The sequence below is a fragment of the Bombus flavifrons genome, chromosome 12 (assembly GCF_040668555.2).
Source record: "Bombus flavifrons isolate JBK064 chromosome 12, iyBomFlav1_principal, whole genome shotgun sequence".
Classification (NCBI taxonomy): Eukaryota; Metazoa; Arthropoda; class Insecta; order Hymenoptera; family Apidae; genus Bombus; species Bombus flavifrons.
The window spans coordinates 1132527-1152685 of NC_138453.1; the positions used below are offsets into that span (position 1 = coordinate 1132527).

At 40.3% G+C, this 20159-nt stretch overlaps 1 protein-coding gene across 2 annotated transcripts in view; it reads left to right on the forward strand.

Moving 5' to 3' along the window:
* LOC138185498 (fatty acyl-CoA reductase 1-like) overlaps positions 1–13853 on the forward strand; it is a 34241-nt gene extending 20388 nt beyond the window's left edge. The window contains exons 3-8 of one of the 2 annotated variants that reach the window (XM_069124476.1): positions 5303–5619; positions 6232–6479; positions 8172–8355; positions 12943–13128; positions 13185–13445; positions 13502–13853. In XM_069124476.1, coding sequence (XP_068980577.1) covers positions 5303–5619; positions 6232–6479; positions 8172–8355; positions 12943–13128; positions 13185–13445; positions 13502–13616 — 1311 coding nt within the window. In that variant the 3' untranslated portion in view covers positions 13617–13853. Of the gene's footprint in view, positions 1–5302; positions 5620–6231; positions 6480–8171; positions 8356–12942; positions 13129–13184; positions 13446–13501 lie in introns of those variants that run through there. The other variant, XM_069124477.1, reaches the window with a different exon arrangement.
* Positions 13854–20159: the final 6306 nt, after the last annotated feature.

The window sequence follows — 20159 nt, forward strand, 5'->3', positions numbered from 1 at the left end:
GCGAGGAGAGACGTCAACGGGAGTCGTAAATTCCCGTTACGATTATACTAATCGACACCACGAGTTGATCGATCCCCTGATTTCCGTTAGGATAATAGGGGTGATTAAGTTTATATAACACTGTGATTCACAGAATTATAAAAATATATATTTCCAACACTTAAACTACACTGTTGAGTAGATATAAATCTTCTCTCCGCTTATGTCTAAACACAGGCCGGGCGGAGGAGTCCCCCTACGTCGGTAGTCATAAAACCATATGGCCTCCGACTTGGCCGCGGACACCCTCAGGCCCAGCCTGCGTATATCCCGTAACACGCAAGCGGCAAGTGGCGCAGCGTCTCGTGCCACTAGCGTTCTTCGACCAAGACCAACGTGTCGTCCGCGTAACACATCATGCCTGAGTCTGGGGGCATGGCACAACGAAGCGCCGCATCGTATCCGCTGATACACAGAATCGGCCTAGAGCCGAACCCTGCGGAACCCCGCGCTAAACTGGCCACCACCCTTCTCCATCCTTGCCGGTGTAGCCGAACCATCTGTCGCTCAGGTACGCCCGTATGACAAGAATGATGTCTGGTAGACGATAGGGTCGGCTATCACTGCCAGGGCAACCCTGCTCTCCCTTATCGTCTGGAAGAGCAGGTCTTGTGCCCGTTTCGATCGCCCCTGGTTTGGAGGAACCGCACGAATCTACTTTATCAAGTTCATGTCCATGGCCTCCCCCCGGCCATTTGCCCCATTCGTGATCTTTTCCTCTTCTTGCGGTAGACATCTCGCGTTGTCGCCCTGCCTCCTGTCCGTAGCAGGCTCCCGAATCCGGCTGTTCCCTTTAGTTTTCGGCGGAACGCATGCCGCCCCCCCCCCATTCTGTGTGTGGCGGGTGCACCAAGCAACTCACAGAGCTGACACCTGGGCACGGAGGCAGAGTAGCTCTTGGCCTGATGACCGATGCCTTCGCACCTGTACTATAGCTGCCCGCGGCCTACCGTATATCTGCAGGTTACTCTCACGTGTCCCAGCTCTAAGCATCTATAGCATCTTAAGGGCTTCTTCGGGATGGCTTCGACCCTAGCCATTGACCAGCCCACAAGAACTCTTCCCACTTGGCTTAGATTCCGCGCTGTTGCTGTCGGGCATCTTATCCATGCTGACCCAAGGCCACCTCTGGAAGTCCTGATGTCTCCTACTCGAACTTCCAGTACCTTGCATCTTCCAGCCCTCGCCAGGGTGTCCCGAAGTTCTTCCTCGCAAACCGAGATGTCGATCTTAGTTACCCTTAGCTCCACCGTTTTTTTTTTTTTTTTTTTTGGGGACCGCAACTTTCACCGTAGTCGGATCCAGGGCTTGTGTCAACCGTGTTGCAAGCGCGGATGCCTTCTACCACTCTTTGTCCCCAGGAACTTCTAGGATAATGCTCTCAGTCATCCCCTTCCTAATTTTAACCCGTTCAATGCCGAATTCGGCTAGCGGGACTTCCTGTCTAGCTGTCGACAGCATTTCGGCGTATGTTGGTTTCGTTCTCTCGCTCAGCGTTAAGGTCACCGCAGATGACCTCGGAGGGGGAGAGAGCATCATCTTCCTGGTCTCCTGCACCGGCCCTCCTGTTGGGGTTCGTTGTGAGGTCCTATGCGCTTTGGCAGTAGCTGGTCTCTTCGCATCCTTGCTTTTTCTCTTGCGTTCGACCACCTTCCATTCACCACCCTCTTGACCCTTCGAGGGCGATGATATTTGGGTGGCACTGCCCTCAACCGTGGTTATCTTTCCCTGTCTTTCTTGCGGGCTATGACGCCAGTCCTGTAGGCGATCTTCCAGGGCCCACATTAGTGAAGGCCCGAGCTCTTCGAATTTCCCCTCGAGGGCAGAGAAACGATCCTTCTGCCCCTCGTCATCCTCCTTAGGGTGTGCTAGCTCTGAAGTGGAGGCGTGACACCGTGCGTTCTCCTGAGGGTCACCCCCGACCTTACCTGCTTGCTCTTTCCGGAGGTCCTCGATCTCCTTTTCTAATGCTTCTACCCGTATCTCCGCCATCGTGGCAGCTCTAGTGCCATAGGCGGGCCCCGTTCTCCTTGTCAGTTCCACCGTGCCCGCGGCAATGGTGTTTGCTGCCTCCTTTAAGGTCTTAATATACGTATTCTTTAAATTCGACGATGTTGTCGCCACCTTTATTATTTCCTCTACTCGCCGAATTAGTTTGGGTCCTATGTCCGCTGTGGAGGATGTTCTCATCTCCCAGGTCAGTTCCATAGGTATGTCTGGAACTATGAGCGTCAGCTTTCTTTTTCTTCCCCTGGACGTCTCTGCTGAGGATGAGGATGGGGCCCCATAAGCCATCAGCTCTTCGACATACGAACTCGCACTTCCCTGCGAGTATCTTGCCGTGGTGTTTCCGGCATCTGATTCGGCGCTTGGTTTGTCCACCTTATTTGCAAGCCTCATGGATTTTCATGGTTACTTCTGATGCAGGCTCCATTCCTTCCTCTATATCCTGCTTTCTACTGTTGATATTCTCCTCGTCGTACGCGGGAGCCCGTCCGGTGTCCTTTAACGTGGAGAGGCCTTGCGCGCACGTGCTCTTGGGTAGATTCCTAGGTAGCCCGTGCGGCGGCTCTGCTGTGGCGCGTGATAAAATGTCTGCGTTTGCCCATGTGTGCCACGAGGCGTACCCGTAGGGCGGCGCTGCCGGCGCGCGTCCTGACCTGTCTGCCTTACTGCTTCGTCGACAGGGCTGAGTTTTATCTCTTGCTTTCCTGCCCTATCCAGTCCTTTCCTAACTAATTTTCTTGCGCACTTCGCACTCACGCACTGGCACAGCACTCTGGTCCACTTTCTTTTGTCGCCTTTCCTTGCTTTCACTATGATATAGTCTGCAGAGTGCGGAGCGACGTAAACGTGTCCTCTCTGCATGCCGCCATTCTTGGATATTCCTTTGTCTTAGGAGTTGACCACGTGTTAATTATCTAAGTGCATCCGGTGTGTTCAGACATTTTGTACGAGGTGGTGAAATATAGAAAGCAAAATTCAATCTGTGTGAATCTATTAAATATCAACTCAAACTTATATTTAATAACATCCCTTCCAAACAATAATGAATCAGTGAAATAATGCAATAATTTTAATATATTTTCAATACACGATAGCGTCTTAGATTTAAAATTAGATTGAATTTCGTCGCGATAATGTTTTTCTTGTAAAACCTAAGTATCAATTTTTTAATAATGAATCGTTGCACACAGAATAATATTTCTGATGAAATGTATGATATCTCTGATATCTATCTTACATGCATGTTCATTTACAGAAACGATGAAAACAGAAGAACTAATTGATTGTAGGCAAAATGGAAAGAGATGAAAATGTAATGACTAATTTGTGTAACGGTGTAATTAAATAAAGTAATTGACCACACTTTTATCTATCTTATTGATGGGATTAATTAATCGAGTATAAAATAAGCAGAATATATATGTATTTAGCAAATCGAAATAACAATTATAATTATGTACAATAGCCGAACTAGCTGCACGTTATTCACATACTCTCTCACAGTCCACCCTCCTTTCGGGTTGCACATGACATGAGGTTGATCTGTTTAACTTCAGTTTACTTTCGTTACTAACGAACATTTTTGGTCCTATGGAGTTTGATCTTTGTTAAAATTAGGAGGATTATATTAAGATGAACATTTATATTGAGAACAGACGATACGTCTCATTTGATATCCAATGAAAGAATGCCGAAGGAATGGAAAAAAGATTGTGAAAAATGAAACGGGGATACGAAATCTTTCAGCGAAAATTTAAGAAATAACCAATTAAGAAAAAATATATGTCGGAGATGAAAGGACATCGGAGTCTTCCCTCTGGAACTTCGGGAAAATCCCTTAACAGCGTAATTTAGATTCTACCTTAGGTGTAATTAAACAATTGTTGCCATTCAAACCGAATGTATTTGTTCAAAATTTGTGATAACGAGCTTGGGCTCGAGGCGACAACCAGTCGCCGAACATAGCCGCGGTCACGGGATGAATGCTTTGTCTAACAAAGGTATGGAGTAATTCTATAGCTCTCCTTAAAAGATATATTTGTAGCGGCACGCGACAGTAAACATTCCAACGGTTTCTGTCCCGTGGCTCGCCACACGCAGACCCTATTCTTCAGGTATGATGGTTACCAAATACTGACGCGTCTCCACAGTACATGATCAGCTAGCCCGAGGGCCGTTATTAATATTACGATTTAGTCATCTAAAGTCTCTCAAACAGACAAACAGTCTTTGTCTCAACTACGAGAAGATAGGGAAGATCTACTTTTTTCTACGAACGACGCTTCCCGCTAGCAACCTTCCCTCGAGGACGGCTAGCATCCTTCTCTAACCACCAACATGGAAACTGACCAATTAACAGCAACGTCAATTTCCCTCACTTTCCGAACGAAGGCATCTCTCCACGAATCCGATGATCTCGTATCCTTAGACACGCCCCATCATAGTTTTCCTCTGCAGCATCATCGCGACAAAAAGTTATTCTCTCGTGAGGTCAAATTAGCGAGTTACATAGAATCTTTAACGATTTCTTCTCTAAAACAAACATTTTAAACAATTACTTTCTCTTTCTTGGGCATCATATTGTATGATTTTGTTATTCTCATACTTACCTATCTCGGACAGACAAGTACATATGAGCTCTTCCGTATAACCATACAATTAAATAGGTTCTTGCCGCATAAAGCTAAGTAGATACTTGTCTACGCTAATGAGGAATCAAATAGGGCAGGTCCCTAACTATATAGATTCTTCTATATGCTAGCGTGTCTCATCTTCCAGTATTGTCCGCGTAGTGCAACATTAGTCCAGGAATAATCAGGAACATAAACGCGAGTACTCTCATTTCCTCTCTGATATAAATTATTGTCTCATGGAGATATGATAGTTTGAATATTATAATGCATGCTTATACTGACTTACGAAAATATGTAGGCACTACAAAATTGTATGCATATACTACGCGGGCTAGATACATTTTTTGAAACTTCGTTAGCTCTATAATGAAATGCGAGTATCGTAATTATACTGAACAAATTTTAAACCAGTATAGAAATGTATAAAAAAAATTACAAGGCATTTTTGCGGACATACACTTTTAACACACTGTTGACCGGCTACATTAAACAGAAACTAACAACTTAACTTTATACGTAAAAAAAGAATTTATTCCTAATCGGTCAGAAATGTATTAAGAGGAAATTAGTATGCTTAATAATATTCTATATTGGGAACCGAGCTTATATATTATATTCTTCAGATTTTCGATGATATCAGAGCGCAAAACCCAGCAATTTTCGATAAAATTCATCTCCTGGAGGGCGACCTGACTTTACCAGATTTGGGTCTTTTGCAAAAAGACAGAGATATGTTGATAGAGAATGTAAACATAGTGTTCCACGTTGCGGCCACTATAAATTTCCATCAACCATTGGATATGATCGTCAATGCAAATGTGAAGGGTACCGCTAATATTATCAAACTGTGCAAGGAACTCAAGCATGTAATTAGCGTTGTCTATGTGAGCACAGCTTACAGTAATCCGAATCTATCAGACATCGAGGAAAAGGTCTACACGTAAGAATCAGTTATAATTCGTCATTTCTTAAACAACTTTTTCAATATCGTGCATAACCTACTTTTAAATACAAATAAACGATGAAAGTAATTGATAACTTAGTCTAATTGTTTACTTATCTATCTGATTAACACTTGCCAGTCTCCATTGAAATGAAAAATACTTGTCAAAACAGGTGTAAATTTAAGAAAACCTACATAAGAAATAATCAATGATACAAGATCTGTCAATAATAAAAATTACATATTGAAAATTATTTTACCTTTTACTAATTTCTTTTTCTTATTGAATTCAACGATGAACTTCTGTTCTTGATACACGTACATGATAACAACTAGGCACGGATATCATTATAAATTCATATTTTAAGATGAATAAACATGATTTGAGAAACAGAATCTAAGCAGAACTTTGTTCGTTTACTAAAAATTACAGCAAGTACTTCATCTTCGATTCTTTCTATATTATTGTGTATTATTTCATTATATTTTGTTATATTACTAGACATTATATGCGTTTTTGCATTTTAAATCTTTAAATGCGCCAAATTTGCAATTTATTAATGACTTTAGCGTGACTAACATGTTATCTTATGCTTGATAATTTTGCAGCACGAATCTAGATCCCTCTCTCGTGATAGATATATGCGACCGACAAGACAAAGAATTGATTAATCTGCTCGAAGAAAGAATTTTAAAAACGTATCCAAATACATACACGTTCACCAAGAATCTTGCAGAGCAGACAATATCCAACAATAGCAAAGGATTGACTGTTGCGATAGTACGACCAAGTATAATTTGTTGCTCGCTAAAAGAACCGTACCCTGGTTGGTTGGTACCTTTTGCTGGTCAATCAGGTATTTTTATAAATATTTACAACGATAACCCCTCGTCACTTCATATCTCACTCATATCGCAAATAAGAGCGTTTCATTATACCCAAGTGATTCCGAATAATACAAGTCACTCGTATCACAAGACCTTAGCTCTCCATAATTTTCATAAGAATGAAAGAAATCAGCAATAGAATAAAACTGTGACAATTTTTAACTCGCACATTCTAAAGGTTACGTATATGGAGATATACTTTTTGCGTATTGCGCTATAAAAATTAGTTCATGATACCGTTACTTCTTTTTTTATTCACTTAATTACAGGGATATGAATCTGTAACATACAATCCAATTACAAGCAGTTAGTTTCAGCCGAAAATGTGTAGTGTAGTATAGTGTTATGGAATTAAATGAAATTAAATTAAGCATAAGACGTGCAAAGCGCCTCTCGAGACAGTAGGGTATGCTTTGTTACGATGTACATGATGTATTTAACGTGAAACATCATAAAATTTTAGAGCACACGGTAATATCATTAAACATTTTATGTGGCAACAATGAGCGAAATATATTTCTGTTTAAGAGGCAATAATTTTAAATAATTATATAATATATGCGATGGATATGTATTAACACTGGACTACTTATTCAACGAGTGGCCAAACGCAGAAGTTGACGCTGTATGCTTTCGAACATATCATAAAGAAATTGCTGATATGTCAGAAGGTTGGTTATTGTTATAAGACTGTAGACTCTGATGTGGCCTGTGTGTTAGCTGAAATTCCGGTCAATCGTCTAACAGTAAAAGAGAGATTACTCTGGTATGAAAGGACAAAACTGATGAGGACTGAAGGAATATATTGGAGCGAGAAATGACCAAAAGTCAGATAAAAAGGGAGATTACTCTAATTGGACGAAGAAGAAACTCTCGAATATTTTTCCGCGGCTGAAACTTCCGACGATTAGAATTCCAAATTTTCATACTGTGGTAACTTTTACGGGATATGGAGTATTCAACTTCTTCTGGGCTTGGATTGGAAAGGCTACATGTAGGAAGTGTTGAAAGAACGGATTTTGAATTATATCTCATTACTTACGAACGCCGAATAGCCGTTGAGAGTACAGAACGTTAAGCGGCGCGAAGCGAAATCGTGTTTGTCACCTACGGCACACAGAGGGAGAAAATGACGCAAACTATGTTTAGAGTTACTCAGCTTTCTTGTACGATATGAAAATTCATTTAATTCCCTTATATAATCTTGAAATTAAAAACAGATGTAGCCTGTTATCATAATCGTTTTGATTATGAGAAACAATCTGCACAGAAGCGATTACGCTGATCAACTCCACGAATTACGATAAAAAGGAGAAACAATTGTGATATTACAAACGTTATTTCCTAAAATTCAAGTTAAGATGTACGACTGATTATATTATTGATTATATGACTTCTTCTTTCAACAGATAAACTCATCGCTATGAGTTATTTGCGAAGCTGAACAACATAAGTATTTTTAGGCAATGAAGTTAAAAAATTCAGAAAAATATAGTTGTAATTAATTTCTGAGAAGCTAGTTGACTCTAATTTTTACCAGATCGCCATTATTTAAGCTGTGTTTTTACTATCAGTTACAGCTACTCTTCCCATATCTGTATCGCTACATTTCGAGACAGTTGAGAATCATTAATAACTTTTGAACCAATTTGATGTTGCAGGTATCTTCATGAATATCGGCAATGGTATTGCAAAAGTACTATTGGGTAAGGCAGATGTAATATCAGATGTAGTGCCTATTGATTATGTAGTCGACGTGATAATGTGTGCGGCGTGGCACATCACGCTACATATTGATGATAGGGTCAAGGTTTACAACTGTACGAGCAGCGCACGTCCCATCAAGTACGGAATCGACATTTATTACAGAATTTTTTTAACTAACGTAACTCAATTGTTAGAGTATCCTAAAAGCTTTAGATTCATTTAAGCAATGCGATCAATAGAAACGCCAATGGATAAATTGCATTCCAGTGTGATTAGTGTACAAAGGATTATGATAAACTTAGAAAAAGATGTTGGGAACACAAATGGATAAGAGCCAGCCAGATTTTTTCCTGTGAATATCTATACATAGGATTGATTTGTTCTAATGAAGGTGGATGAGTCATAGAAACGTCTTTACGCTTTTAATACTTCTTCGGAAATAAGAAAGGTATCTCAATTCAATAAGTAGTAACTTTTTGACCTTGACGAACCTTTAAGGCTTGACGAACCGGAATTTGTATCTCGTAGGACATGTTCTAAAATATCCCATTATAAAATTTTTCTGTATTATTCTTTCTTTTTTCTTTTTACGATAACCCAGTCTATATGTATATTCATCGATTGAGTTGAGCTATCGGAAAGAAATCTTTTTCACAGGTATTTCCTCGAATGATTTGATCCCTGAATCATTTGATTTTGCAAATAAAGTTCTCGTTACCTTTGCATTTCGGCAAGTGCTCTTTCGTCATGTAGTTTATTGCTTAATGTCTCCATTGTACTTCGTGGCTTGAAATGTTGCTACTGCGGGAGATATCGGATGTAGCCATCGGTATCTTTGAATCTGCTTCTAATGGATTCGTTGTTGAATTTTATGAGTACCGAATCCGGCAATTCCCTCTCTTCCAGCTGATATGTTTAAAGTGCTGGCCGTGAAAATGTCTTTACAATTCCCATTGCATCTATTAAACTATCAAAAATTGCTACGTTTCGTCACAATAGTCACAGACTCAGAAACAGTAATAGGATAGACAAAACATCCTGAATGCCACAACCATCGAAACAATAACCAGATAGTAACAGGATAGCCGCGTATGATATACACCGGACGATAACCCCCCCCCCCCCAGAAGTAGCAAACCTTAATATTAGAACCTTCCTAAATCAGCACTTTTTTGTTATAACACTCTGAATCGTTACTCTGTTGGATTCGTACAATAAATTTCACTATTACGTCTAAAATCCAAATTTTTACCTTACTTGTGAAACGTTCGAACTACGACACGAAGAGATCACCGATGATCTGTCAATTTCGTGAATTCTTGTGTCTCCTACGTGACACAATATAACCCATGATCCTTCATCTATCGTTATTGAATACACTCCTCCGTAATTACTCTTTCGTACAGTGCATTCAAAATAACAGCCTGGGCGAGCGTCGCTTCAATGATTTGCTCTCCCAATGTTGCGTCTCCCAATGTAGGCTTCAGCTGATGTTTGCTTTTATTGGTGGGAGTCCGCAGGAGTCTACTTGTAATTTCGACCAATCGCGGGGCGACGCAATCGCGAGGAGAGACGTCAACGGGAGTCGTAAATTCCCGTTACGATTATACTAATCGACACCACGAGTTGATCGATCCCCTGATTTCCGTTAGGATAATAGGGGTGATTAAGTTTATATAACACTGTGACTCACAGAATTATAAAAATATATATTTCCAACACTTAAACTACACTGTTGAGTAGATATAAATCGTCGATAACAACTTGTCGCACGAATATGAGATAGATATGAATAGTAGAGCAATGTTCGTACAGTCGAATTTCGTATGTTAGTAGACGTAGCACTCGAGGATACTTAATAGACGTGAGATTTTGATGTTAGACTTCGACGTTGTAGTATGTAGAAGAAGTAAGTTGACTTGACCTAGCGGTGTTGACGAAATAAGTTGACTTGACCCTCCTGATGTAGCAGGAGAAGTCTGCGACTTGACCCTCCTAGAGTCGTAGGAGAAGTGATGAGTAGGAAGCCTCCTACCGACGTGGTTCGTGAGTGACCTTGTGCATGGGAAAACCCAGCCTGTTCTATTAGATAGATGTTCGGTTTTTCCTAATGGGTGCGTACCCGCTTTCTCCGTGTTTTTAATTGCGCCTAATAAACCCAAGGACCTCTTTAAAAACCAGAGGTGCGTCGCAAATATTTTTAGCCTTAAGAAATCTTTCAGGACAACGGATTGAATGAAGATACATGTGTACACAATGAAAGAGGAAAGTTATGGTTGGTCCTCAGGTTTATTGAGGGTCGAAATGACGTTACGCAGGCCATCGGCTGCCCGGTCGCGAGAGCTGCAGCGCCGATGTTTTAGGCGACGTAACACTACTTTCATTGCGAAATGACATGTGACACACTTAATCACTCTATCATATTTATTAAATTATAGAAATATCCTTCTCTGTCACTGTTCAAAACATAATATCGGTGCCGGAGTACAGTTGGTTTTCTGATTCGTTAATAAGAATTAAGAACTGAAATGAATAGTAAATAGATAGAAACAAATTATCGTCTTCTTAACGACAATAAAGATCATTTTACGTTGACTGTGTAATATTGATCGCTGTATTAAAAAATGTGAAATGACAAAGTTTTCCAAGAAAATACTACCAGCTTCGAAATGTATTAAAATGTATGAAATAATTTCAATTTCAATGTAACAATGGTTCAGATCACTCAATCACTTACTGAATGGCAACTTAAATCATACACTGCAACATTTTCCAAGGCGGTGCAAATTCTCAATTATGATTGCCGCAGGAAAACTGGCGTTAAGATGTAGAATAAGATCACTTACTAACATCTTGTTAAACGGAAACAAGCTCACATCTTTCAGTTAATAGAACTAATTTCTTTGCCAAAAACATATATGCAAACACAGACAATTCTCACAGACCTAACTAAAATTTCCATTTAAATGACGAAAATTTTATTTTCATCACCACCTTATTTTCTAGATAACGTGCGAGACATTCACTTTTAACTGAAAACTTCTTTAACGTAATGGAGATATAGCTCGATTCTGTGTCGAACAAAAAAAAAATCACCTTTGACCGTAATGTGTATTGACATTTTTCACTAAATCATTAATTCATAAATATGTGGCGGCACTCGACAACAAATACCGCTCGACACTAACTAACACCGGACGACGGTAGCGCAGTGGTTAGCGCCTTAGGTTACGAACGTTCTCGGGACCCGGGTTCGAATCCCGGCGCCCGTAATTCTATTTTTCTTCCACGCATCTAAATTAGAAAGAAATAGCAGTACCCCAGCAGCGACATCTACAGCCAGCAGCTACAATCATCACGGACAACACACGACACCTCAAATAATTTATATAGGTGATAGCAAAATACAAAACTTTCGATCGATTTGTGCTGCATTCTATTGTTCACAATGAGATAGCTGAAAATATAACCTATTTGCAGATGTTTGAAGCTTCACCCTTTACGACAGAGAGTTGTATCATCGAACTTTAGATATTACTAGTTTCTTTATTGAGACAAATTTCCTCGTCGCCACTGACTTTCCAATTAAATAATTATTTAATAATATTTCGTAATTAAATTATTACGAAAATCGACTTTCCGTTATAATTCCAATAGTTAGCTTATTGAAATTCAAAATATTTATGCTACTTTTGAAACTAGCAATAATAACCAGAATGTTAGTAACTTCATTTGGATTTACATTGAGATTACTGGTAATGAAAAGCTAGATTTACTCGAAAAAGAAGCGACAAAAGAAATTTATACTTGCATCAGATATCAGAGTTTCACTTATAGTCCAGTCCATTAACATTTTTTGTTCAAGAACAGATTGAAAATAGGAATGTTTTTGGATAATCTGATTCGGAACAATATTTAGAACAATATGAGCGACTTTGAGACAAATTTCCTCCGCCGAGATATAAATAAAATATCGATCGTACGTAAGAAATTTTCAGTCGGAAGCTGCAAATGAAGTTTTACAATAGTTTGCAGCAAATTGCTAATAAAATTGTTTTTAAGCCGAGCCTTATTGCATTATGATAAGCCCAATTGTTAGGTTGCAAATTAATAAAAACTGCTTGTCAATTAGCAACAGACTATCCACGTCTGAATTATGGCATCTGGGAATACCTACACTACGAGAATAAAAACAGACGCCGAGTATTACTAACAATTTTCCTTAGTCTCTCCTTCAACAAAGCTCTGTCTTTCACTTTGTATTAGATCTTTCTTATGTGATCTTGATATTAAAGACCTAAAAGTTATTTATAATTTTCTTGAACTGTGTTCCGTACGAATTGTATTAAATTTAAATAAGTAATGAGAATTGTAAACCTTTTAATATTCACTACCTAATTAGAAGTTGCAGTGATAGATTGATAATGAAAGATAAAAATACTACATTCGTTATATAACCCACGTCGCATTTGGAGTTACTAATAAACAAATACATATATAATGTAACGTTGATAACAAAAGAAATATTGCACTAGAAATGCTGTACTCGCGTCCATTTGTGTCCTCGATAAGTCAATTCAGAAAGCTGTAAATATGGTACAACTGAAATTACATAATTTTTCTTGAGATATTACAGAATATCTTCTGACATACTCTAATAGTAATATGCGTTATCTTGAATGTAATTCAATTACCTCTACAAGTGTAAACATTTCAATTTTCAAGATTGGGTGAGATCATAGATATCTTCGTGGAATGTAGCAGAGAAATACCGATGAAAGATACGTTGTGGTATCCGAGTTGCACGGTAGTAGCAAACAGATATGTTTACGATGCACTGAATATACTTCTAAATGTTTTACCTGCATTTGCCGTGGATATCTTTTTAAGGTTTCAAGGTGGTAAACCAATGTGAGTAATCTATCGTTTGTCAACCACATCAAAATACTCAAAAAACGACATTTCAGGGCAATGAATATGAGCAAATTTTACAATAAATTGGTCATAGCGACAAGCTACTTCAACTCGAATGAATGGTCTTTCAAAAGAGATAACATTGCCGACATGATAAACAAGGTGAATACCTTTGAAGATGGAAATCTTGTTAAACTGGACTTGCAGGATATGGATTGGAAGAAATATTTAGCAAATTACTTGGCGGGAATTAAGAAATTTAATCTGAAGGAAGACCCTCAATCTATAAATACAGCGCCGCAACGGTTATCGATGTACATATAGAAATATTTGATATGATGACTCGATATGATATTTTCTTTTATTTTAGATTCTACTGGATACGTCAGATAACTAAAGGATTCGGTATAATCATTTTATTTCCGATAATATCGGTAATAATATTACTATGCACCGACTACTTCAATGCTATGTTTTCCGCTTGAATAAAAAACAAAGTATATGAAACATTATGGAAAAGGGCCTTAGAATAGGAACATGTCCCTACACATAAACGGTGTCCGGCAGAGTTATATATTACATACTATATAGTATATATGTGATATGCTCTTCGAATAAAAACTGTGAATAAATGAAGTTATTTGTCGATATTGTGAATAATACATGTATAATGCTATTGTATAATATTACAAATTATTAACATATATTAAATATACTAGATAATTCAGAACACTTTATTGCGTGCTTGCTAGCTACGACCGCATGGTAGCAAAGGCGGTTAACAACCAACTAGAACAAAAGAAGAAAGTAAGGCGACCGCACTTCCGCCGAGAACATCGATCCCGGTAGTCACGTTTATACATTTCTATTTTTATTCGAATACTTCTATTCTAATTCGTATACTCAGCGAGATATTAAATAGCGCAGTAGAGACCGCCAAATACGCATATACAGTGCTCTCTTAAACAACGTACGGGTAGGACACCGACTGACCACGTTGAATGTAATCCGTGTAGTTACGTAGCTCCCACCCCATCTTCCCTTTCCACATAAGCTGAAGTACATAATCACATACACACATTTATATTCTTCCGATGCATGTGCATAATATACACTATTCTAAATTTACACTGTCACAATCACTCGTTATATTCTTCAGTATAGAACAATTTAATGTAAACTGCCATTCTGCAATCGTTGCTGTATGCATCGAGCGGCAACATTGAATTCAGACAGTTGACAAACTGTTTACAGAAAATAAGATAGTTGATGTGAGTTATATTCCTCTAGCGCTGTGCTTAGACTTAGACGTTAGGCGTTAGATTTTTTGACTGACTTGTCGCTCTTATGCTAATACGGAAGAAAGTTCGATATGGGTGTGCCCCTTGCATGAAAAACGCGAATTCGTTATTCACACTTTTCGTTAGGAAAAGTGAGGGTAACGATCCGCGATGTCGATTGGTTATAACCCACGCTGACGCTTGAAGGGATGAGTAGGAATCCTCCTACCAACGTGGTTCGTGGGAGGCGTTGTGCATGGGAAAACCAGCCTGTTTTATTAGATAGTTATTCGGTTTTTCCTAATAGGTGCGTACCCGCTTTCCCCGTGTTTTTAAGTGCGCCTAATAAACCCAAGGACCTCTCTAGAAATCAGATGTGCGTCGAAAATACTTTTAGGCTTAAGAAATCCTTTAGGACAACGGATTGACTGAAGACACATGTTGATACAATACAATGAATGTGAAAAGTTATGGTGGGTCCTTAGGTTTATTGAGGGTCGGGATGACGTTACGCAGGCCGTTGGCTATCCGGTCGCGAGAGCTGCAGTGCAGATGTTTTATGCGACGTAACACAATCAATTCATAATTGTCATCAATGTTTTCGACAAAAGGGTTGCTAATTTCCTTACTGACACTGTAAATACCAACAGTGTCTAAAATCTCACAGGCATTGATTTAGGAATCATACTTACTTACGATGAAACTTCATTAGAGTCCATCATATTAGTGCAAAGTTTCAAATTGTTAATAATCTTTACTTGAATGATCTTTCAGGGAAGTGTGAGTTCCGACGACGTGGAGTCGTTGGCCTATGTGGCCTCGTCCTCATCAACGACATTCAGGGCAAGGAAAAGGAAGTTGACCTCCACAACCCCAGATGTACTTGTGGAGCTGGTCCTAGAGATGAGGACGTTCTCGACAATAGACATAGGTGCTGAACTAATAAGGCGGGCCGAGGAGGTAATATAGGGTAATAAAGGTAATAAAGGTTGCGACGACATCGACTAATATGAAAGAACACCTACATAAAGACCCTGAAGGAGGCGGCAAGCTCTATTGCCGCTGGTGCGATGGAGTTGACCAGGAGGATGGGCTCTGCCTACGGCACTGGAGTCGCAAGGCTGGCGGAGGTGCGTTTAGCGATGTTGGAGGAGGAGAACGCGGCCCTTAAAGAGCTATCCAGAAGGGCTGTATGCGTTCTTCAGGAGAATACGCGATGCGATGTCTCTACTTCAGAGCTGGGTCGCCCAACGAAGAATAACGGAGGGAAGAGTGAGCATCTCTCTGCCCTCGAGAGAAAAATAGAAGAGCTGGGAGCTTTGCTAATGATGGCCCTAGAAGAGCACCTACAATGTCAGCAACGTAGCTCGAAGGCATGGCCGAGGAAGGCAACAACTGCTAAGGGTAACTCCTAATTCCAAACTAATGCCAATTACCATCGCTCCCGAGAGAGCAGGAAGGTGGCAAATGCAAGATCGTCGAGCCTAGGAAGGGGAAGATGAGGAAAGACGCAGAGAAAGAGGTAGGAAAAGATGCGGCAACGACTCCACCGGCTAGCAGTCCTTAGTCGGGAAGGAGAATGAAAAGCATGACGAGACCAAGTGCCACCAAGACTGCGGGGACCGCGCAGCTGCCACTAAAATGGAGTGCCGGTGCAGGCGAATAAGAGGGCGGTGCTCACTCCCCTATCGCGATCATCTGCGGTGACTCGTTGAGCGAGGAGGCAAAGGTACCTTACGCTGAGGTGCTGGCGACGGCTACACAGAAAGTCCCGCTAGCAGCAGTCGGCATTCAATGGGTTAGAATTAGGAATGCGATGACCGAGACCATCATTCTGGAAGGCCCCGGAGATAAGGAGAGAAATAAGACGCCCGTGCTTACCGCACGGCTGACCCAAGCCCTGGACCCGACCACGGTGAGAGCCGCGGCTAGATCAAGGACAGTGGAGCTGCGTGTGATCGAAATCTTGGTCGCCAGGGAGTTTCGGGACACCTTGGCTGGGGCCGAGGATGTAGGGCTTTGGAGGTTCAAGTAGGAGGATACCCAGGACCTCCAGGGGTAGTCTGGGGTTAGCCTAGATCAGGTGTCCAACGGCGGAAGCGCAGAAACTAATCAGGGCGAGAAGGATTGCCCCTGGGCTGGTTAATTGCAGGGGTCGAGCCATCTCGAAGAGACCTCTGCAGTGTTTCAGATACTTGGAGCTGGGACCCCTGAGGGTGACTTGTGGCTCAATGGTAGACCAGGGGGACATGTGCTGCATCTAGTGTCTGCTGCCGTAGCAGGTTTAGTTTAGTAGTAGTTAGGTTAGTTAGGTTACGGGTCCAGGTACGTACCTCGGCGAAGTAGCCATACTGGACCCGGGCACCCCTAGAACCATGGGGTTGGGAACACACCCAACCAGCGCACTCGGTACCCAGACCCTGCTACCTGTATTAGTTAGGCCTGCAGGGGCTTTCATTCGTCTCAGGTCGAACTTCTTCTTTCCTAGCCCTACCGTCCCTTGAGGATGGTTCCCCACTACCCCCACGAGTCCAACCCAAATTGGCCGACCTGAGGGGTTGGCTCGTGGTCCCAACTTTAATCATTAGTGGGACTATCGGTGTGGATGTACAGCCACGTCACTGCCGGTCAGAGATCTTGCTAACCGAACTCGACAGTTCTAGATAGGACTAACGTATGCAAGGGCCCAAGACAATGGGCATCGGTCAACGCCGATGGTTCGGTCCCGGGACTTACTCCGACGGTCCCAGCCTTGGCTTCGGGATCGTGGGTGCGCTACTACCCAAGGCCGCGTAGAGAGAATGTAGTATACTCCCGGCGGCCTACCCTGCGGTGTACATAGGGGACTCACGTAAGCGGGACGCTTGTCTCGACGATCCCCCCTGCTTCGGGAAAAATATCTTTTCTTCTATAAAGAATTAACATACTTGGGACATCATATCTCGACAAATGAAGTTAAGCTCAACTCGATAACGATTGAGGTAATTAACACTTTGACTGCTACGCCGAAATCATATATTTCGCTGGGGAATGCCACAGTGTTTTAACTCAGTGCACCGTTAGATGTACCAATGACCACCGTGGCGTCACAGAAGAAACCATGGCCAGTCATATGACCAACGTAACAGTCAAAGTGTTAAACAATTTCCAGTACTTAAAACCAAAAAGAATGTTAAGATATTCCCTGATTGAGGAAGATATTTTAGATGCTTCGAAGATTGCTAAGATTGCCAAGCCACTTACTCATCTTCTGAAGGAGAAGGTACCTTTTAACTTGGATGAGAAGGCTCAAATTGTTTTTGAAACATTGCGAGATATCATATCTTCCGAAGCCCTGCCTCAATTCTCAAATTTGTTACAGCCCTTCTTAGTGATCATCGCTGCCTCAATTTCTGTCCTCAAGGCCGTTCTGAGCCATGGTCTCATTAGTAAAGACATACACGCAGCATATGCATTTCGAGCCCTTAATCAGCCTAAAACCCATTATTTCAAGATAAAAAAGTAAAGCATCTCCGTCCGTATTTGTATGGTCAACGATTCACTATAGTCACTGACCATCAGCCCCATGTTTGGATACATTATGTCAACGATCCAAATGTCGAAAATTATGAGGTGGCGCACAAGATTGAAAGAATGCGGCTACTATGAATATTGTTTATAAACCCGGAAAAATCAATCCCAATGCCAACCCTTTATCTAGAGTAAAACTCAATAATACCAAATTTAAATGTAAATACCACTCCTAAATTCTTGTCATCCTCGTCTTCGTCCTCTAATCTTCAAAGCATCCTTAAAAAACGATCGTTGATGGCAACGATTTATCGATTGTAGATTCTGAAGGGAGCGAGGACAGTTACTTGGATTGAGAGCTAACCGATGGAAGTCTTGGTTTTTCACGGAGAGAGATGTGTGTGAGGCTGTTATGCCTGAATTTTGTTTTAATCAGTGCGCGCAGACCTCAGTTCAACCTCCAATGAAGTTTATTGACAGACCCGAAAAAGTTAATGAGTCCTAACTACAGGTGCTACGGATGCTAATCCTCTAAATCCAACCATTCGCTCAGCAACGCCTACGTTTCTATATTCGACAAGATTACCTTCACACGCTTCCGGATAACTTAGTACATTTTTTATCCTTAATATTGAAATAGCTTCTTCTGTATGCAGTGAACTGTTGAAACGCGACAAAATTTCTGTATCTTATGCAATGGAATAATTTTAGTCATACTTTGGTTTTCCCAAGCAGAAAATTTTCTGTACTTCAATTATTCAGCAAATCCATCCATACTGCTAGATCAGTTTTTTAAAATATAAATTTTTGTCTGACCACTTTGGAACAATTAATGTACCTGTGCACGAGCAAACCTTCTTACATGAACGAAAGTAAGTTAGCCTAAGCAGCAGGGTGTACAGGGATCCTGAAATCGAACGGTACATGGGCAGCAGTTTATTTCGTACAAGTTGTAGAAAAGAAGAATATGACATTTGAAGACATAAACCATCCTGCGCGAGGTTTTAAAAGAAAAATCGTAGATTAAACATTTTATCTGCCCAGTCATTAAAATCCATAACAGCATATCGAAGACAACCTCATGGGATTTTCGAGTAGAGAGCATTAATGTTTCCTCTAATCCTTTGCATCCGTAAATAATAAATAAGTGACACAACGTATGAACGGTGGTTATACAAATTTCACACACGCACCGCGATCGTTCCGTTCGCGGCGTTTTCCACAGGAAAATCACACACATTAAATATTCTTGAAGTGCTACTAAATGTAGTCGAATGCTATCTTCCATGAATCACACATATTTTCCACACAAATTACTGATCACTGCATATCACAATATTCACATACATACATATGAAATAAAAAATGAAGAAACCGAAAGAAACTGCAAAAAAAATTGTTTACTCTCTTATATCTGCATATAAAGCCAGGAAGAAAAGCAAATTACAAAGTATCTTGTCCGAAAACGATTGTTTATACTTCTGGAGGGAATCTCAAACGTCCAAATTCGACTTTTAGTATCTTATAAAATTCTTAAAGTATTCGATGGCCGAAAATAGTAACATTAACACATGTTAGACTTAATTGATAAAAATTTCCGGACTAACCGTAAATATTAACTTAATTCTGCGTATAATGCGAGTCAAACTTGTAAAAGTTGTTTCCATAGGAAAACACCTTTTTTAATTAAGGGCAAGGATGTTACGTATTCACAATTTCAAATCATTTGGGGCAAATGCTGCATAGCGTTAATTATAAGAATAAATATAGTTACCATCTAGTCATGCCACGGCAAACATTAATTGTACAACCGCGTAATCGAGGCTACGAAGAAAAGAAACTGATGACGAATTTACTTATTAGTGATGAATCACTCGCCAATTTGATATTTATTTCTGTTGCTACGTGAGAAGACATTAGTAAGGTATGAAACTTCAATGAGATTAATTTGTATTTATCACTAGTAACTTGTGATTTTTTATTGGATATGACAAAAATTATAATTTATTATTTTGTAATCGGAAGAGATACACGACGAGACTTATAGGTAGATTAATACAAGCATTCAAAGAGTCCGGACATATTGTTTGTCAAAGCTTCCTTTGGTAACATTAACATTAATTTTGTTCCTGTAAAGTTTAGTTTGTCGTTCAATTTATCGGTAATTTAAAACATCTACACAGCTTAAATACAAGTCTATTGATTTTATATTACATTCTGTTATTATTATGGGCACTC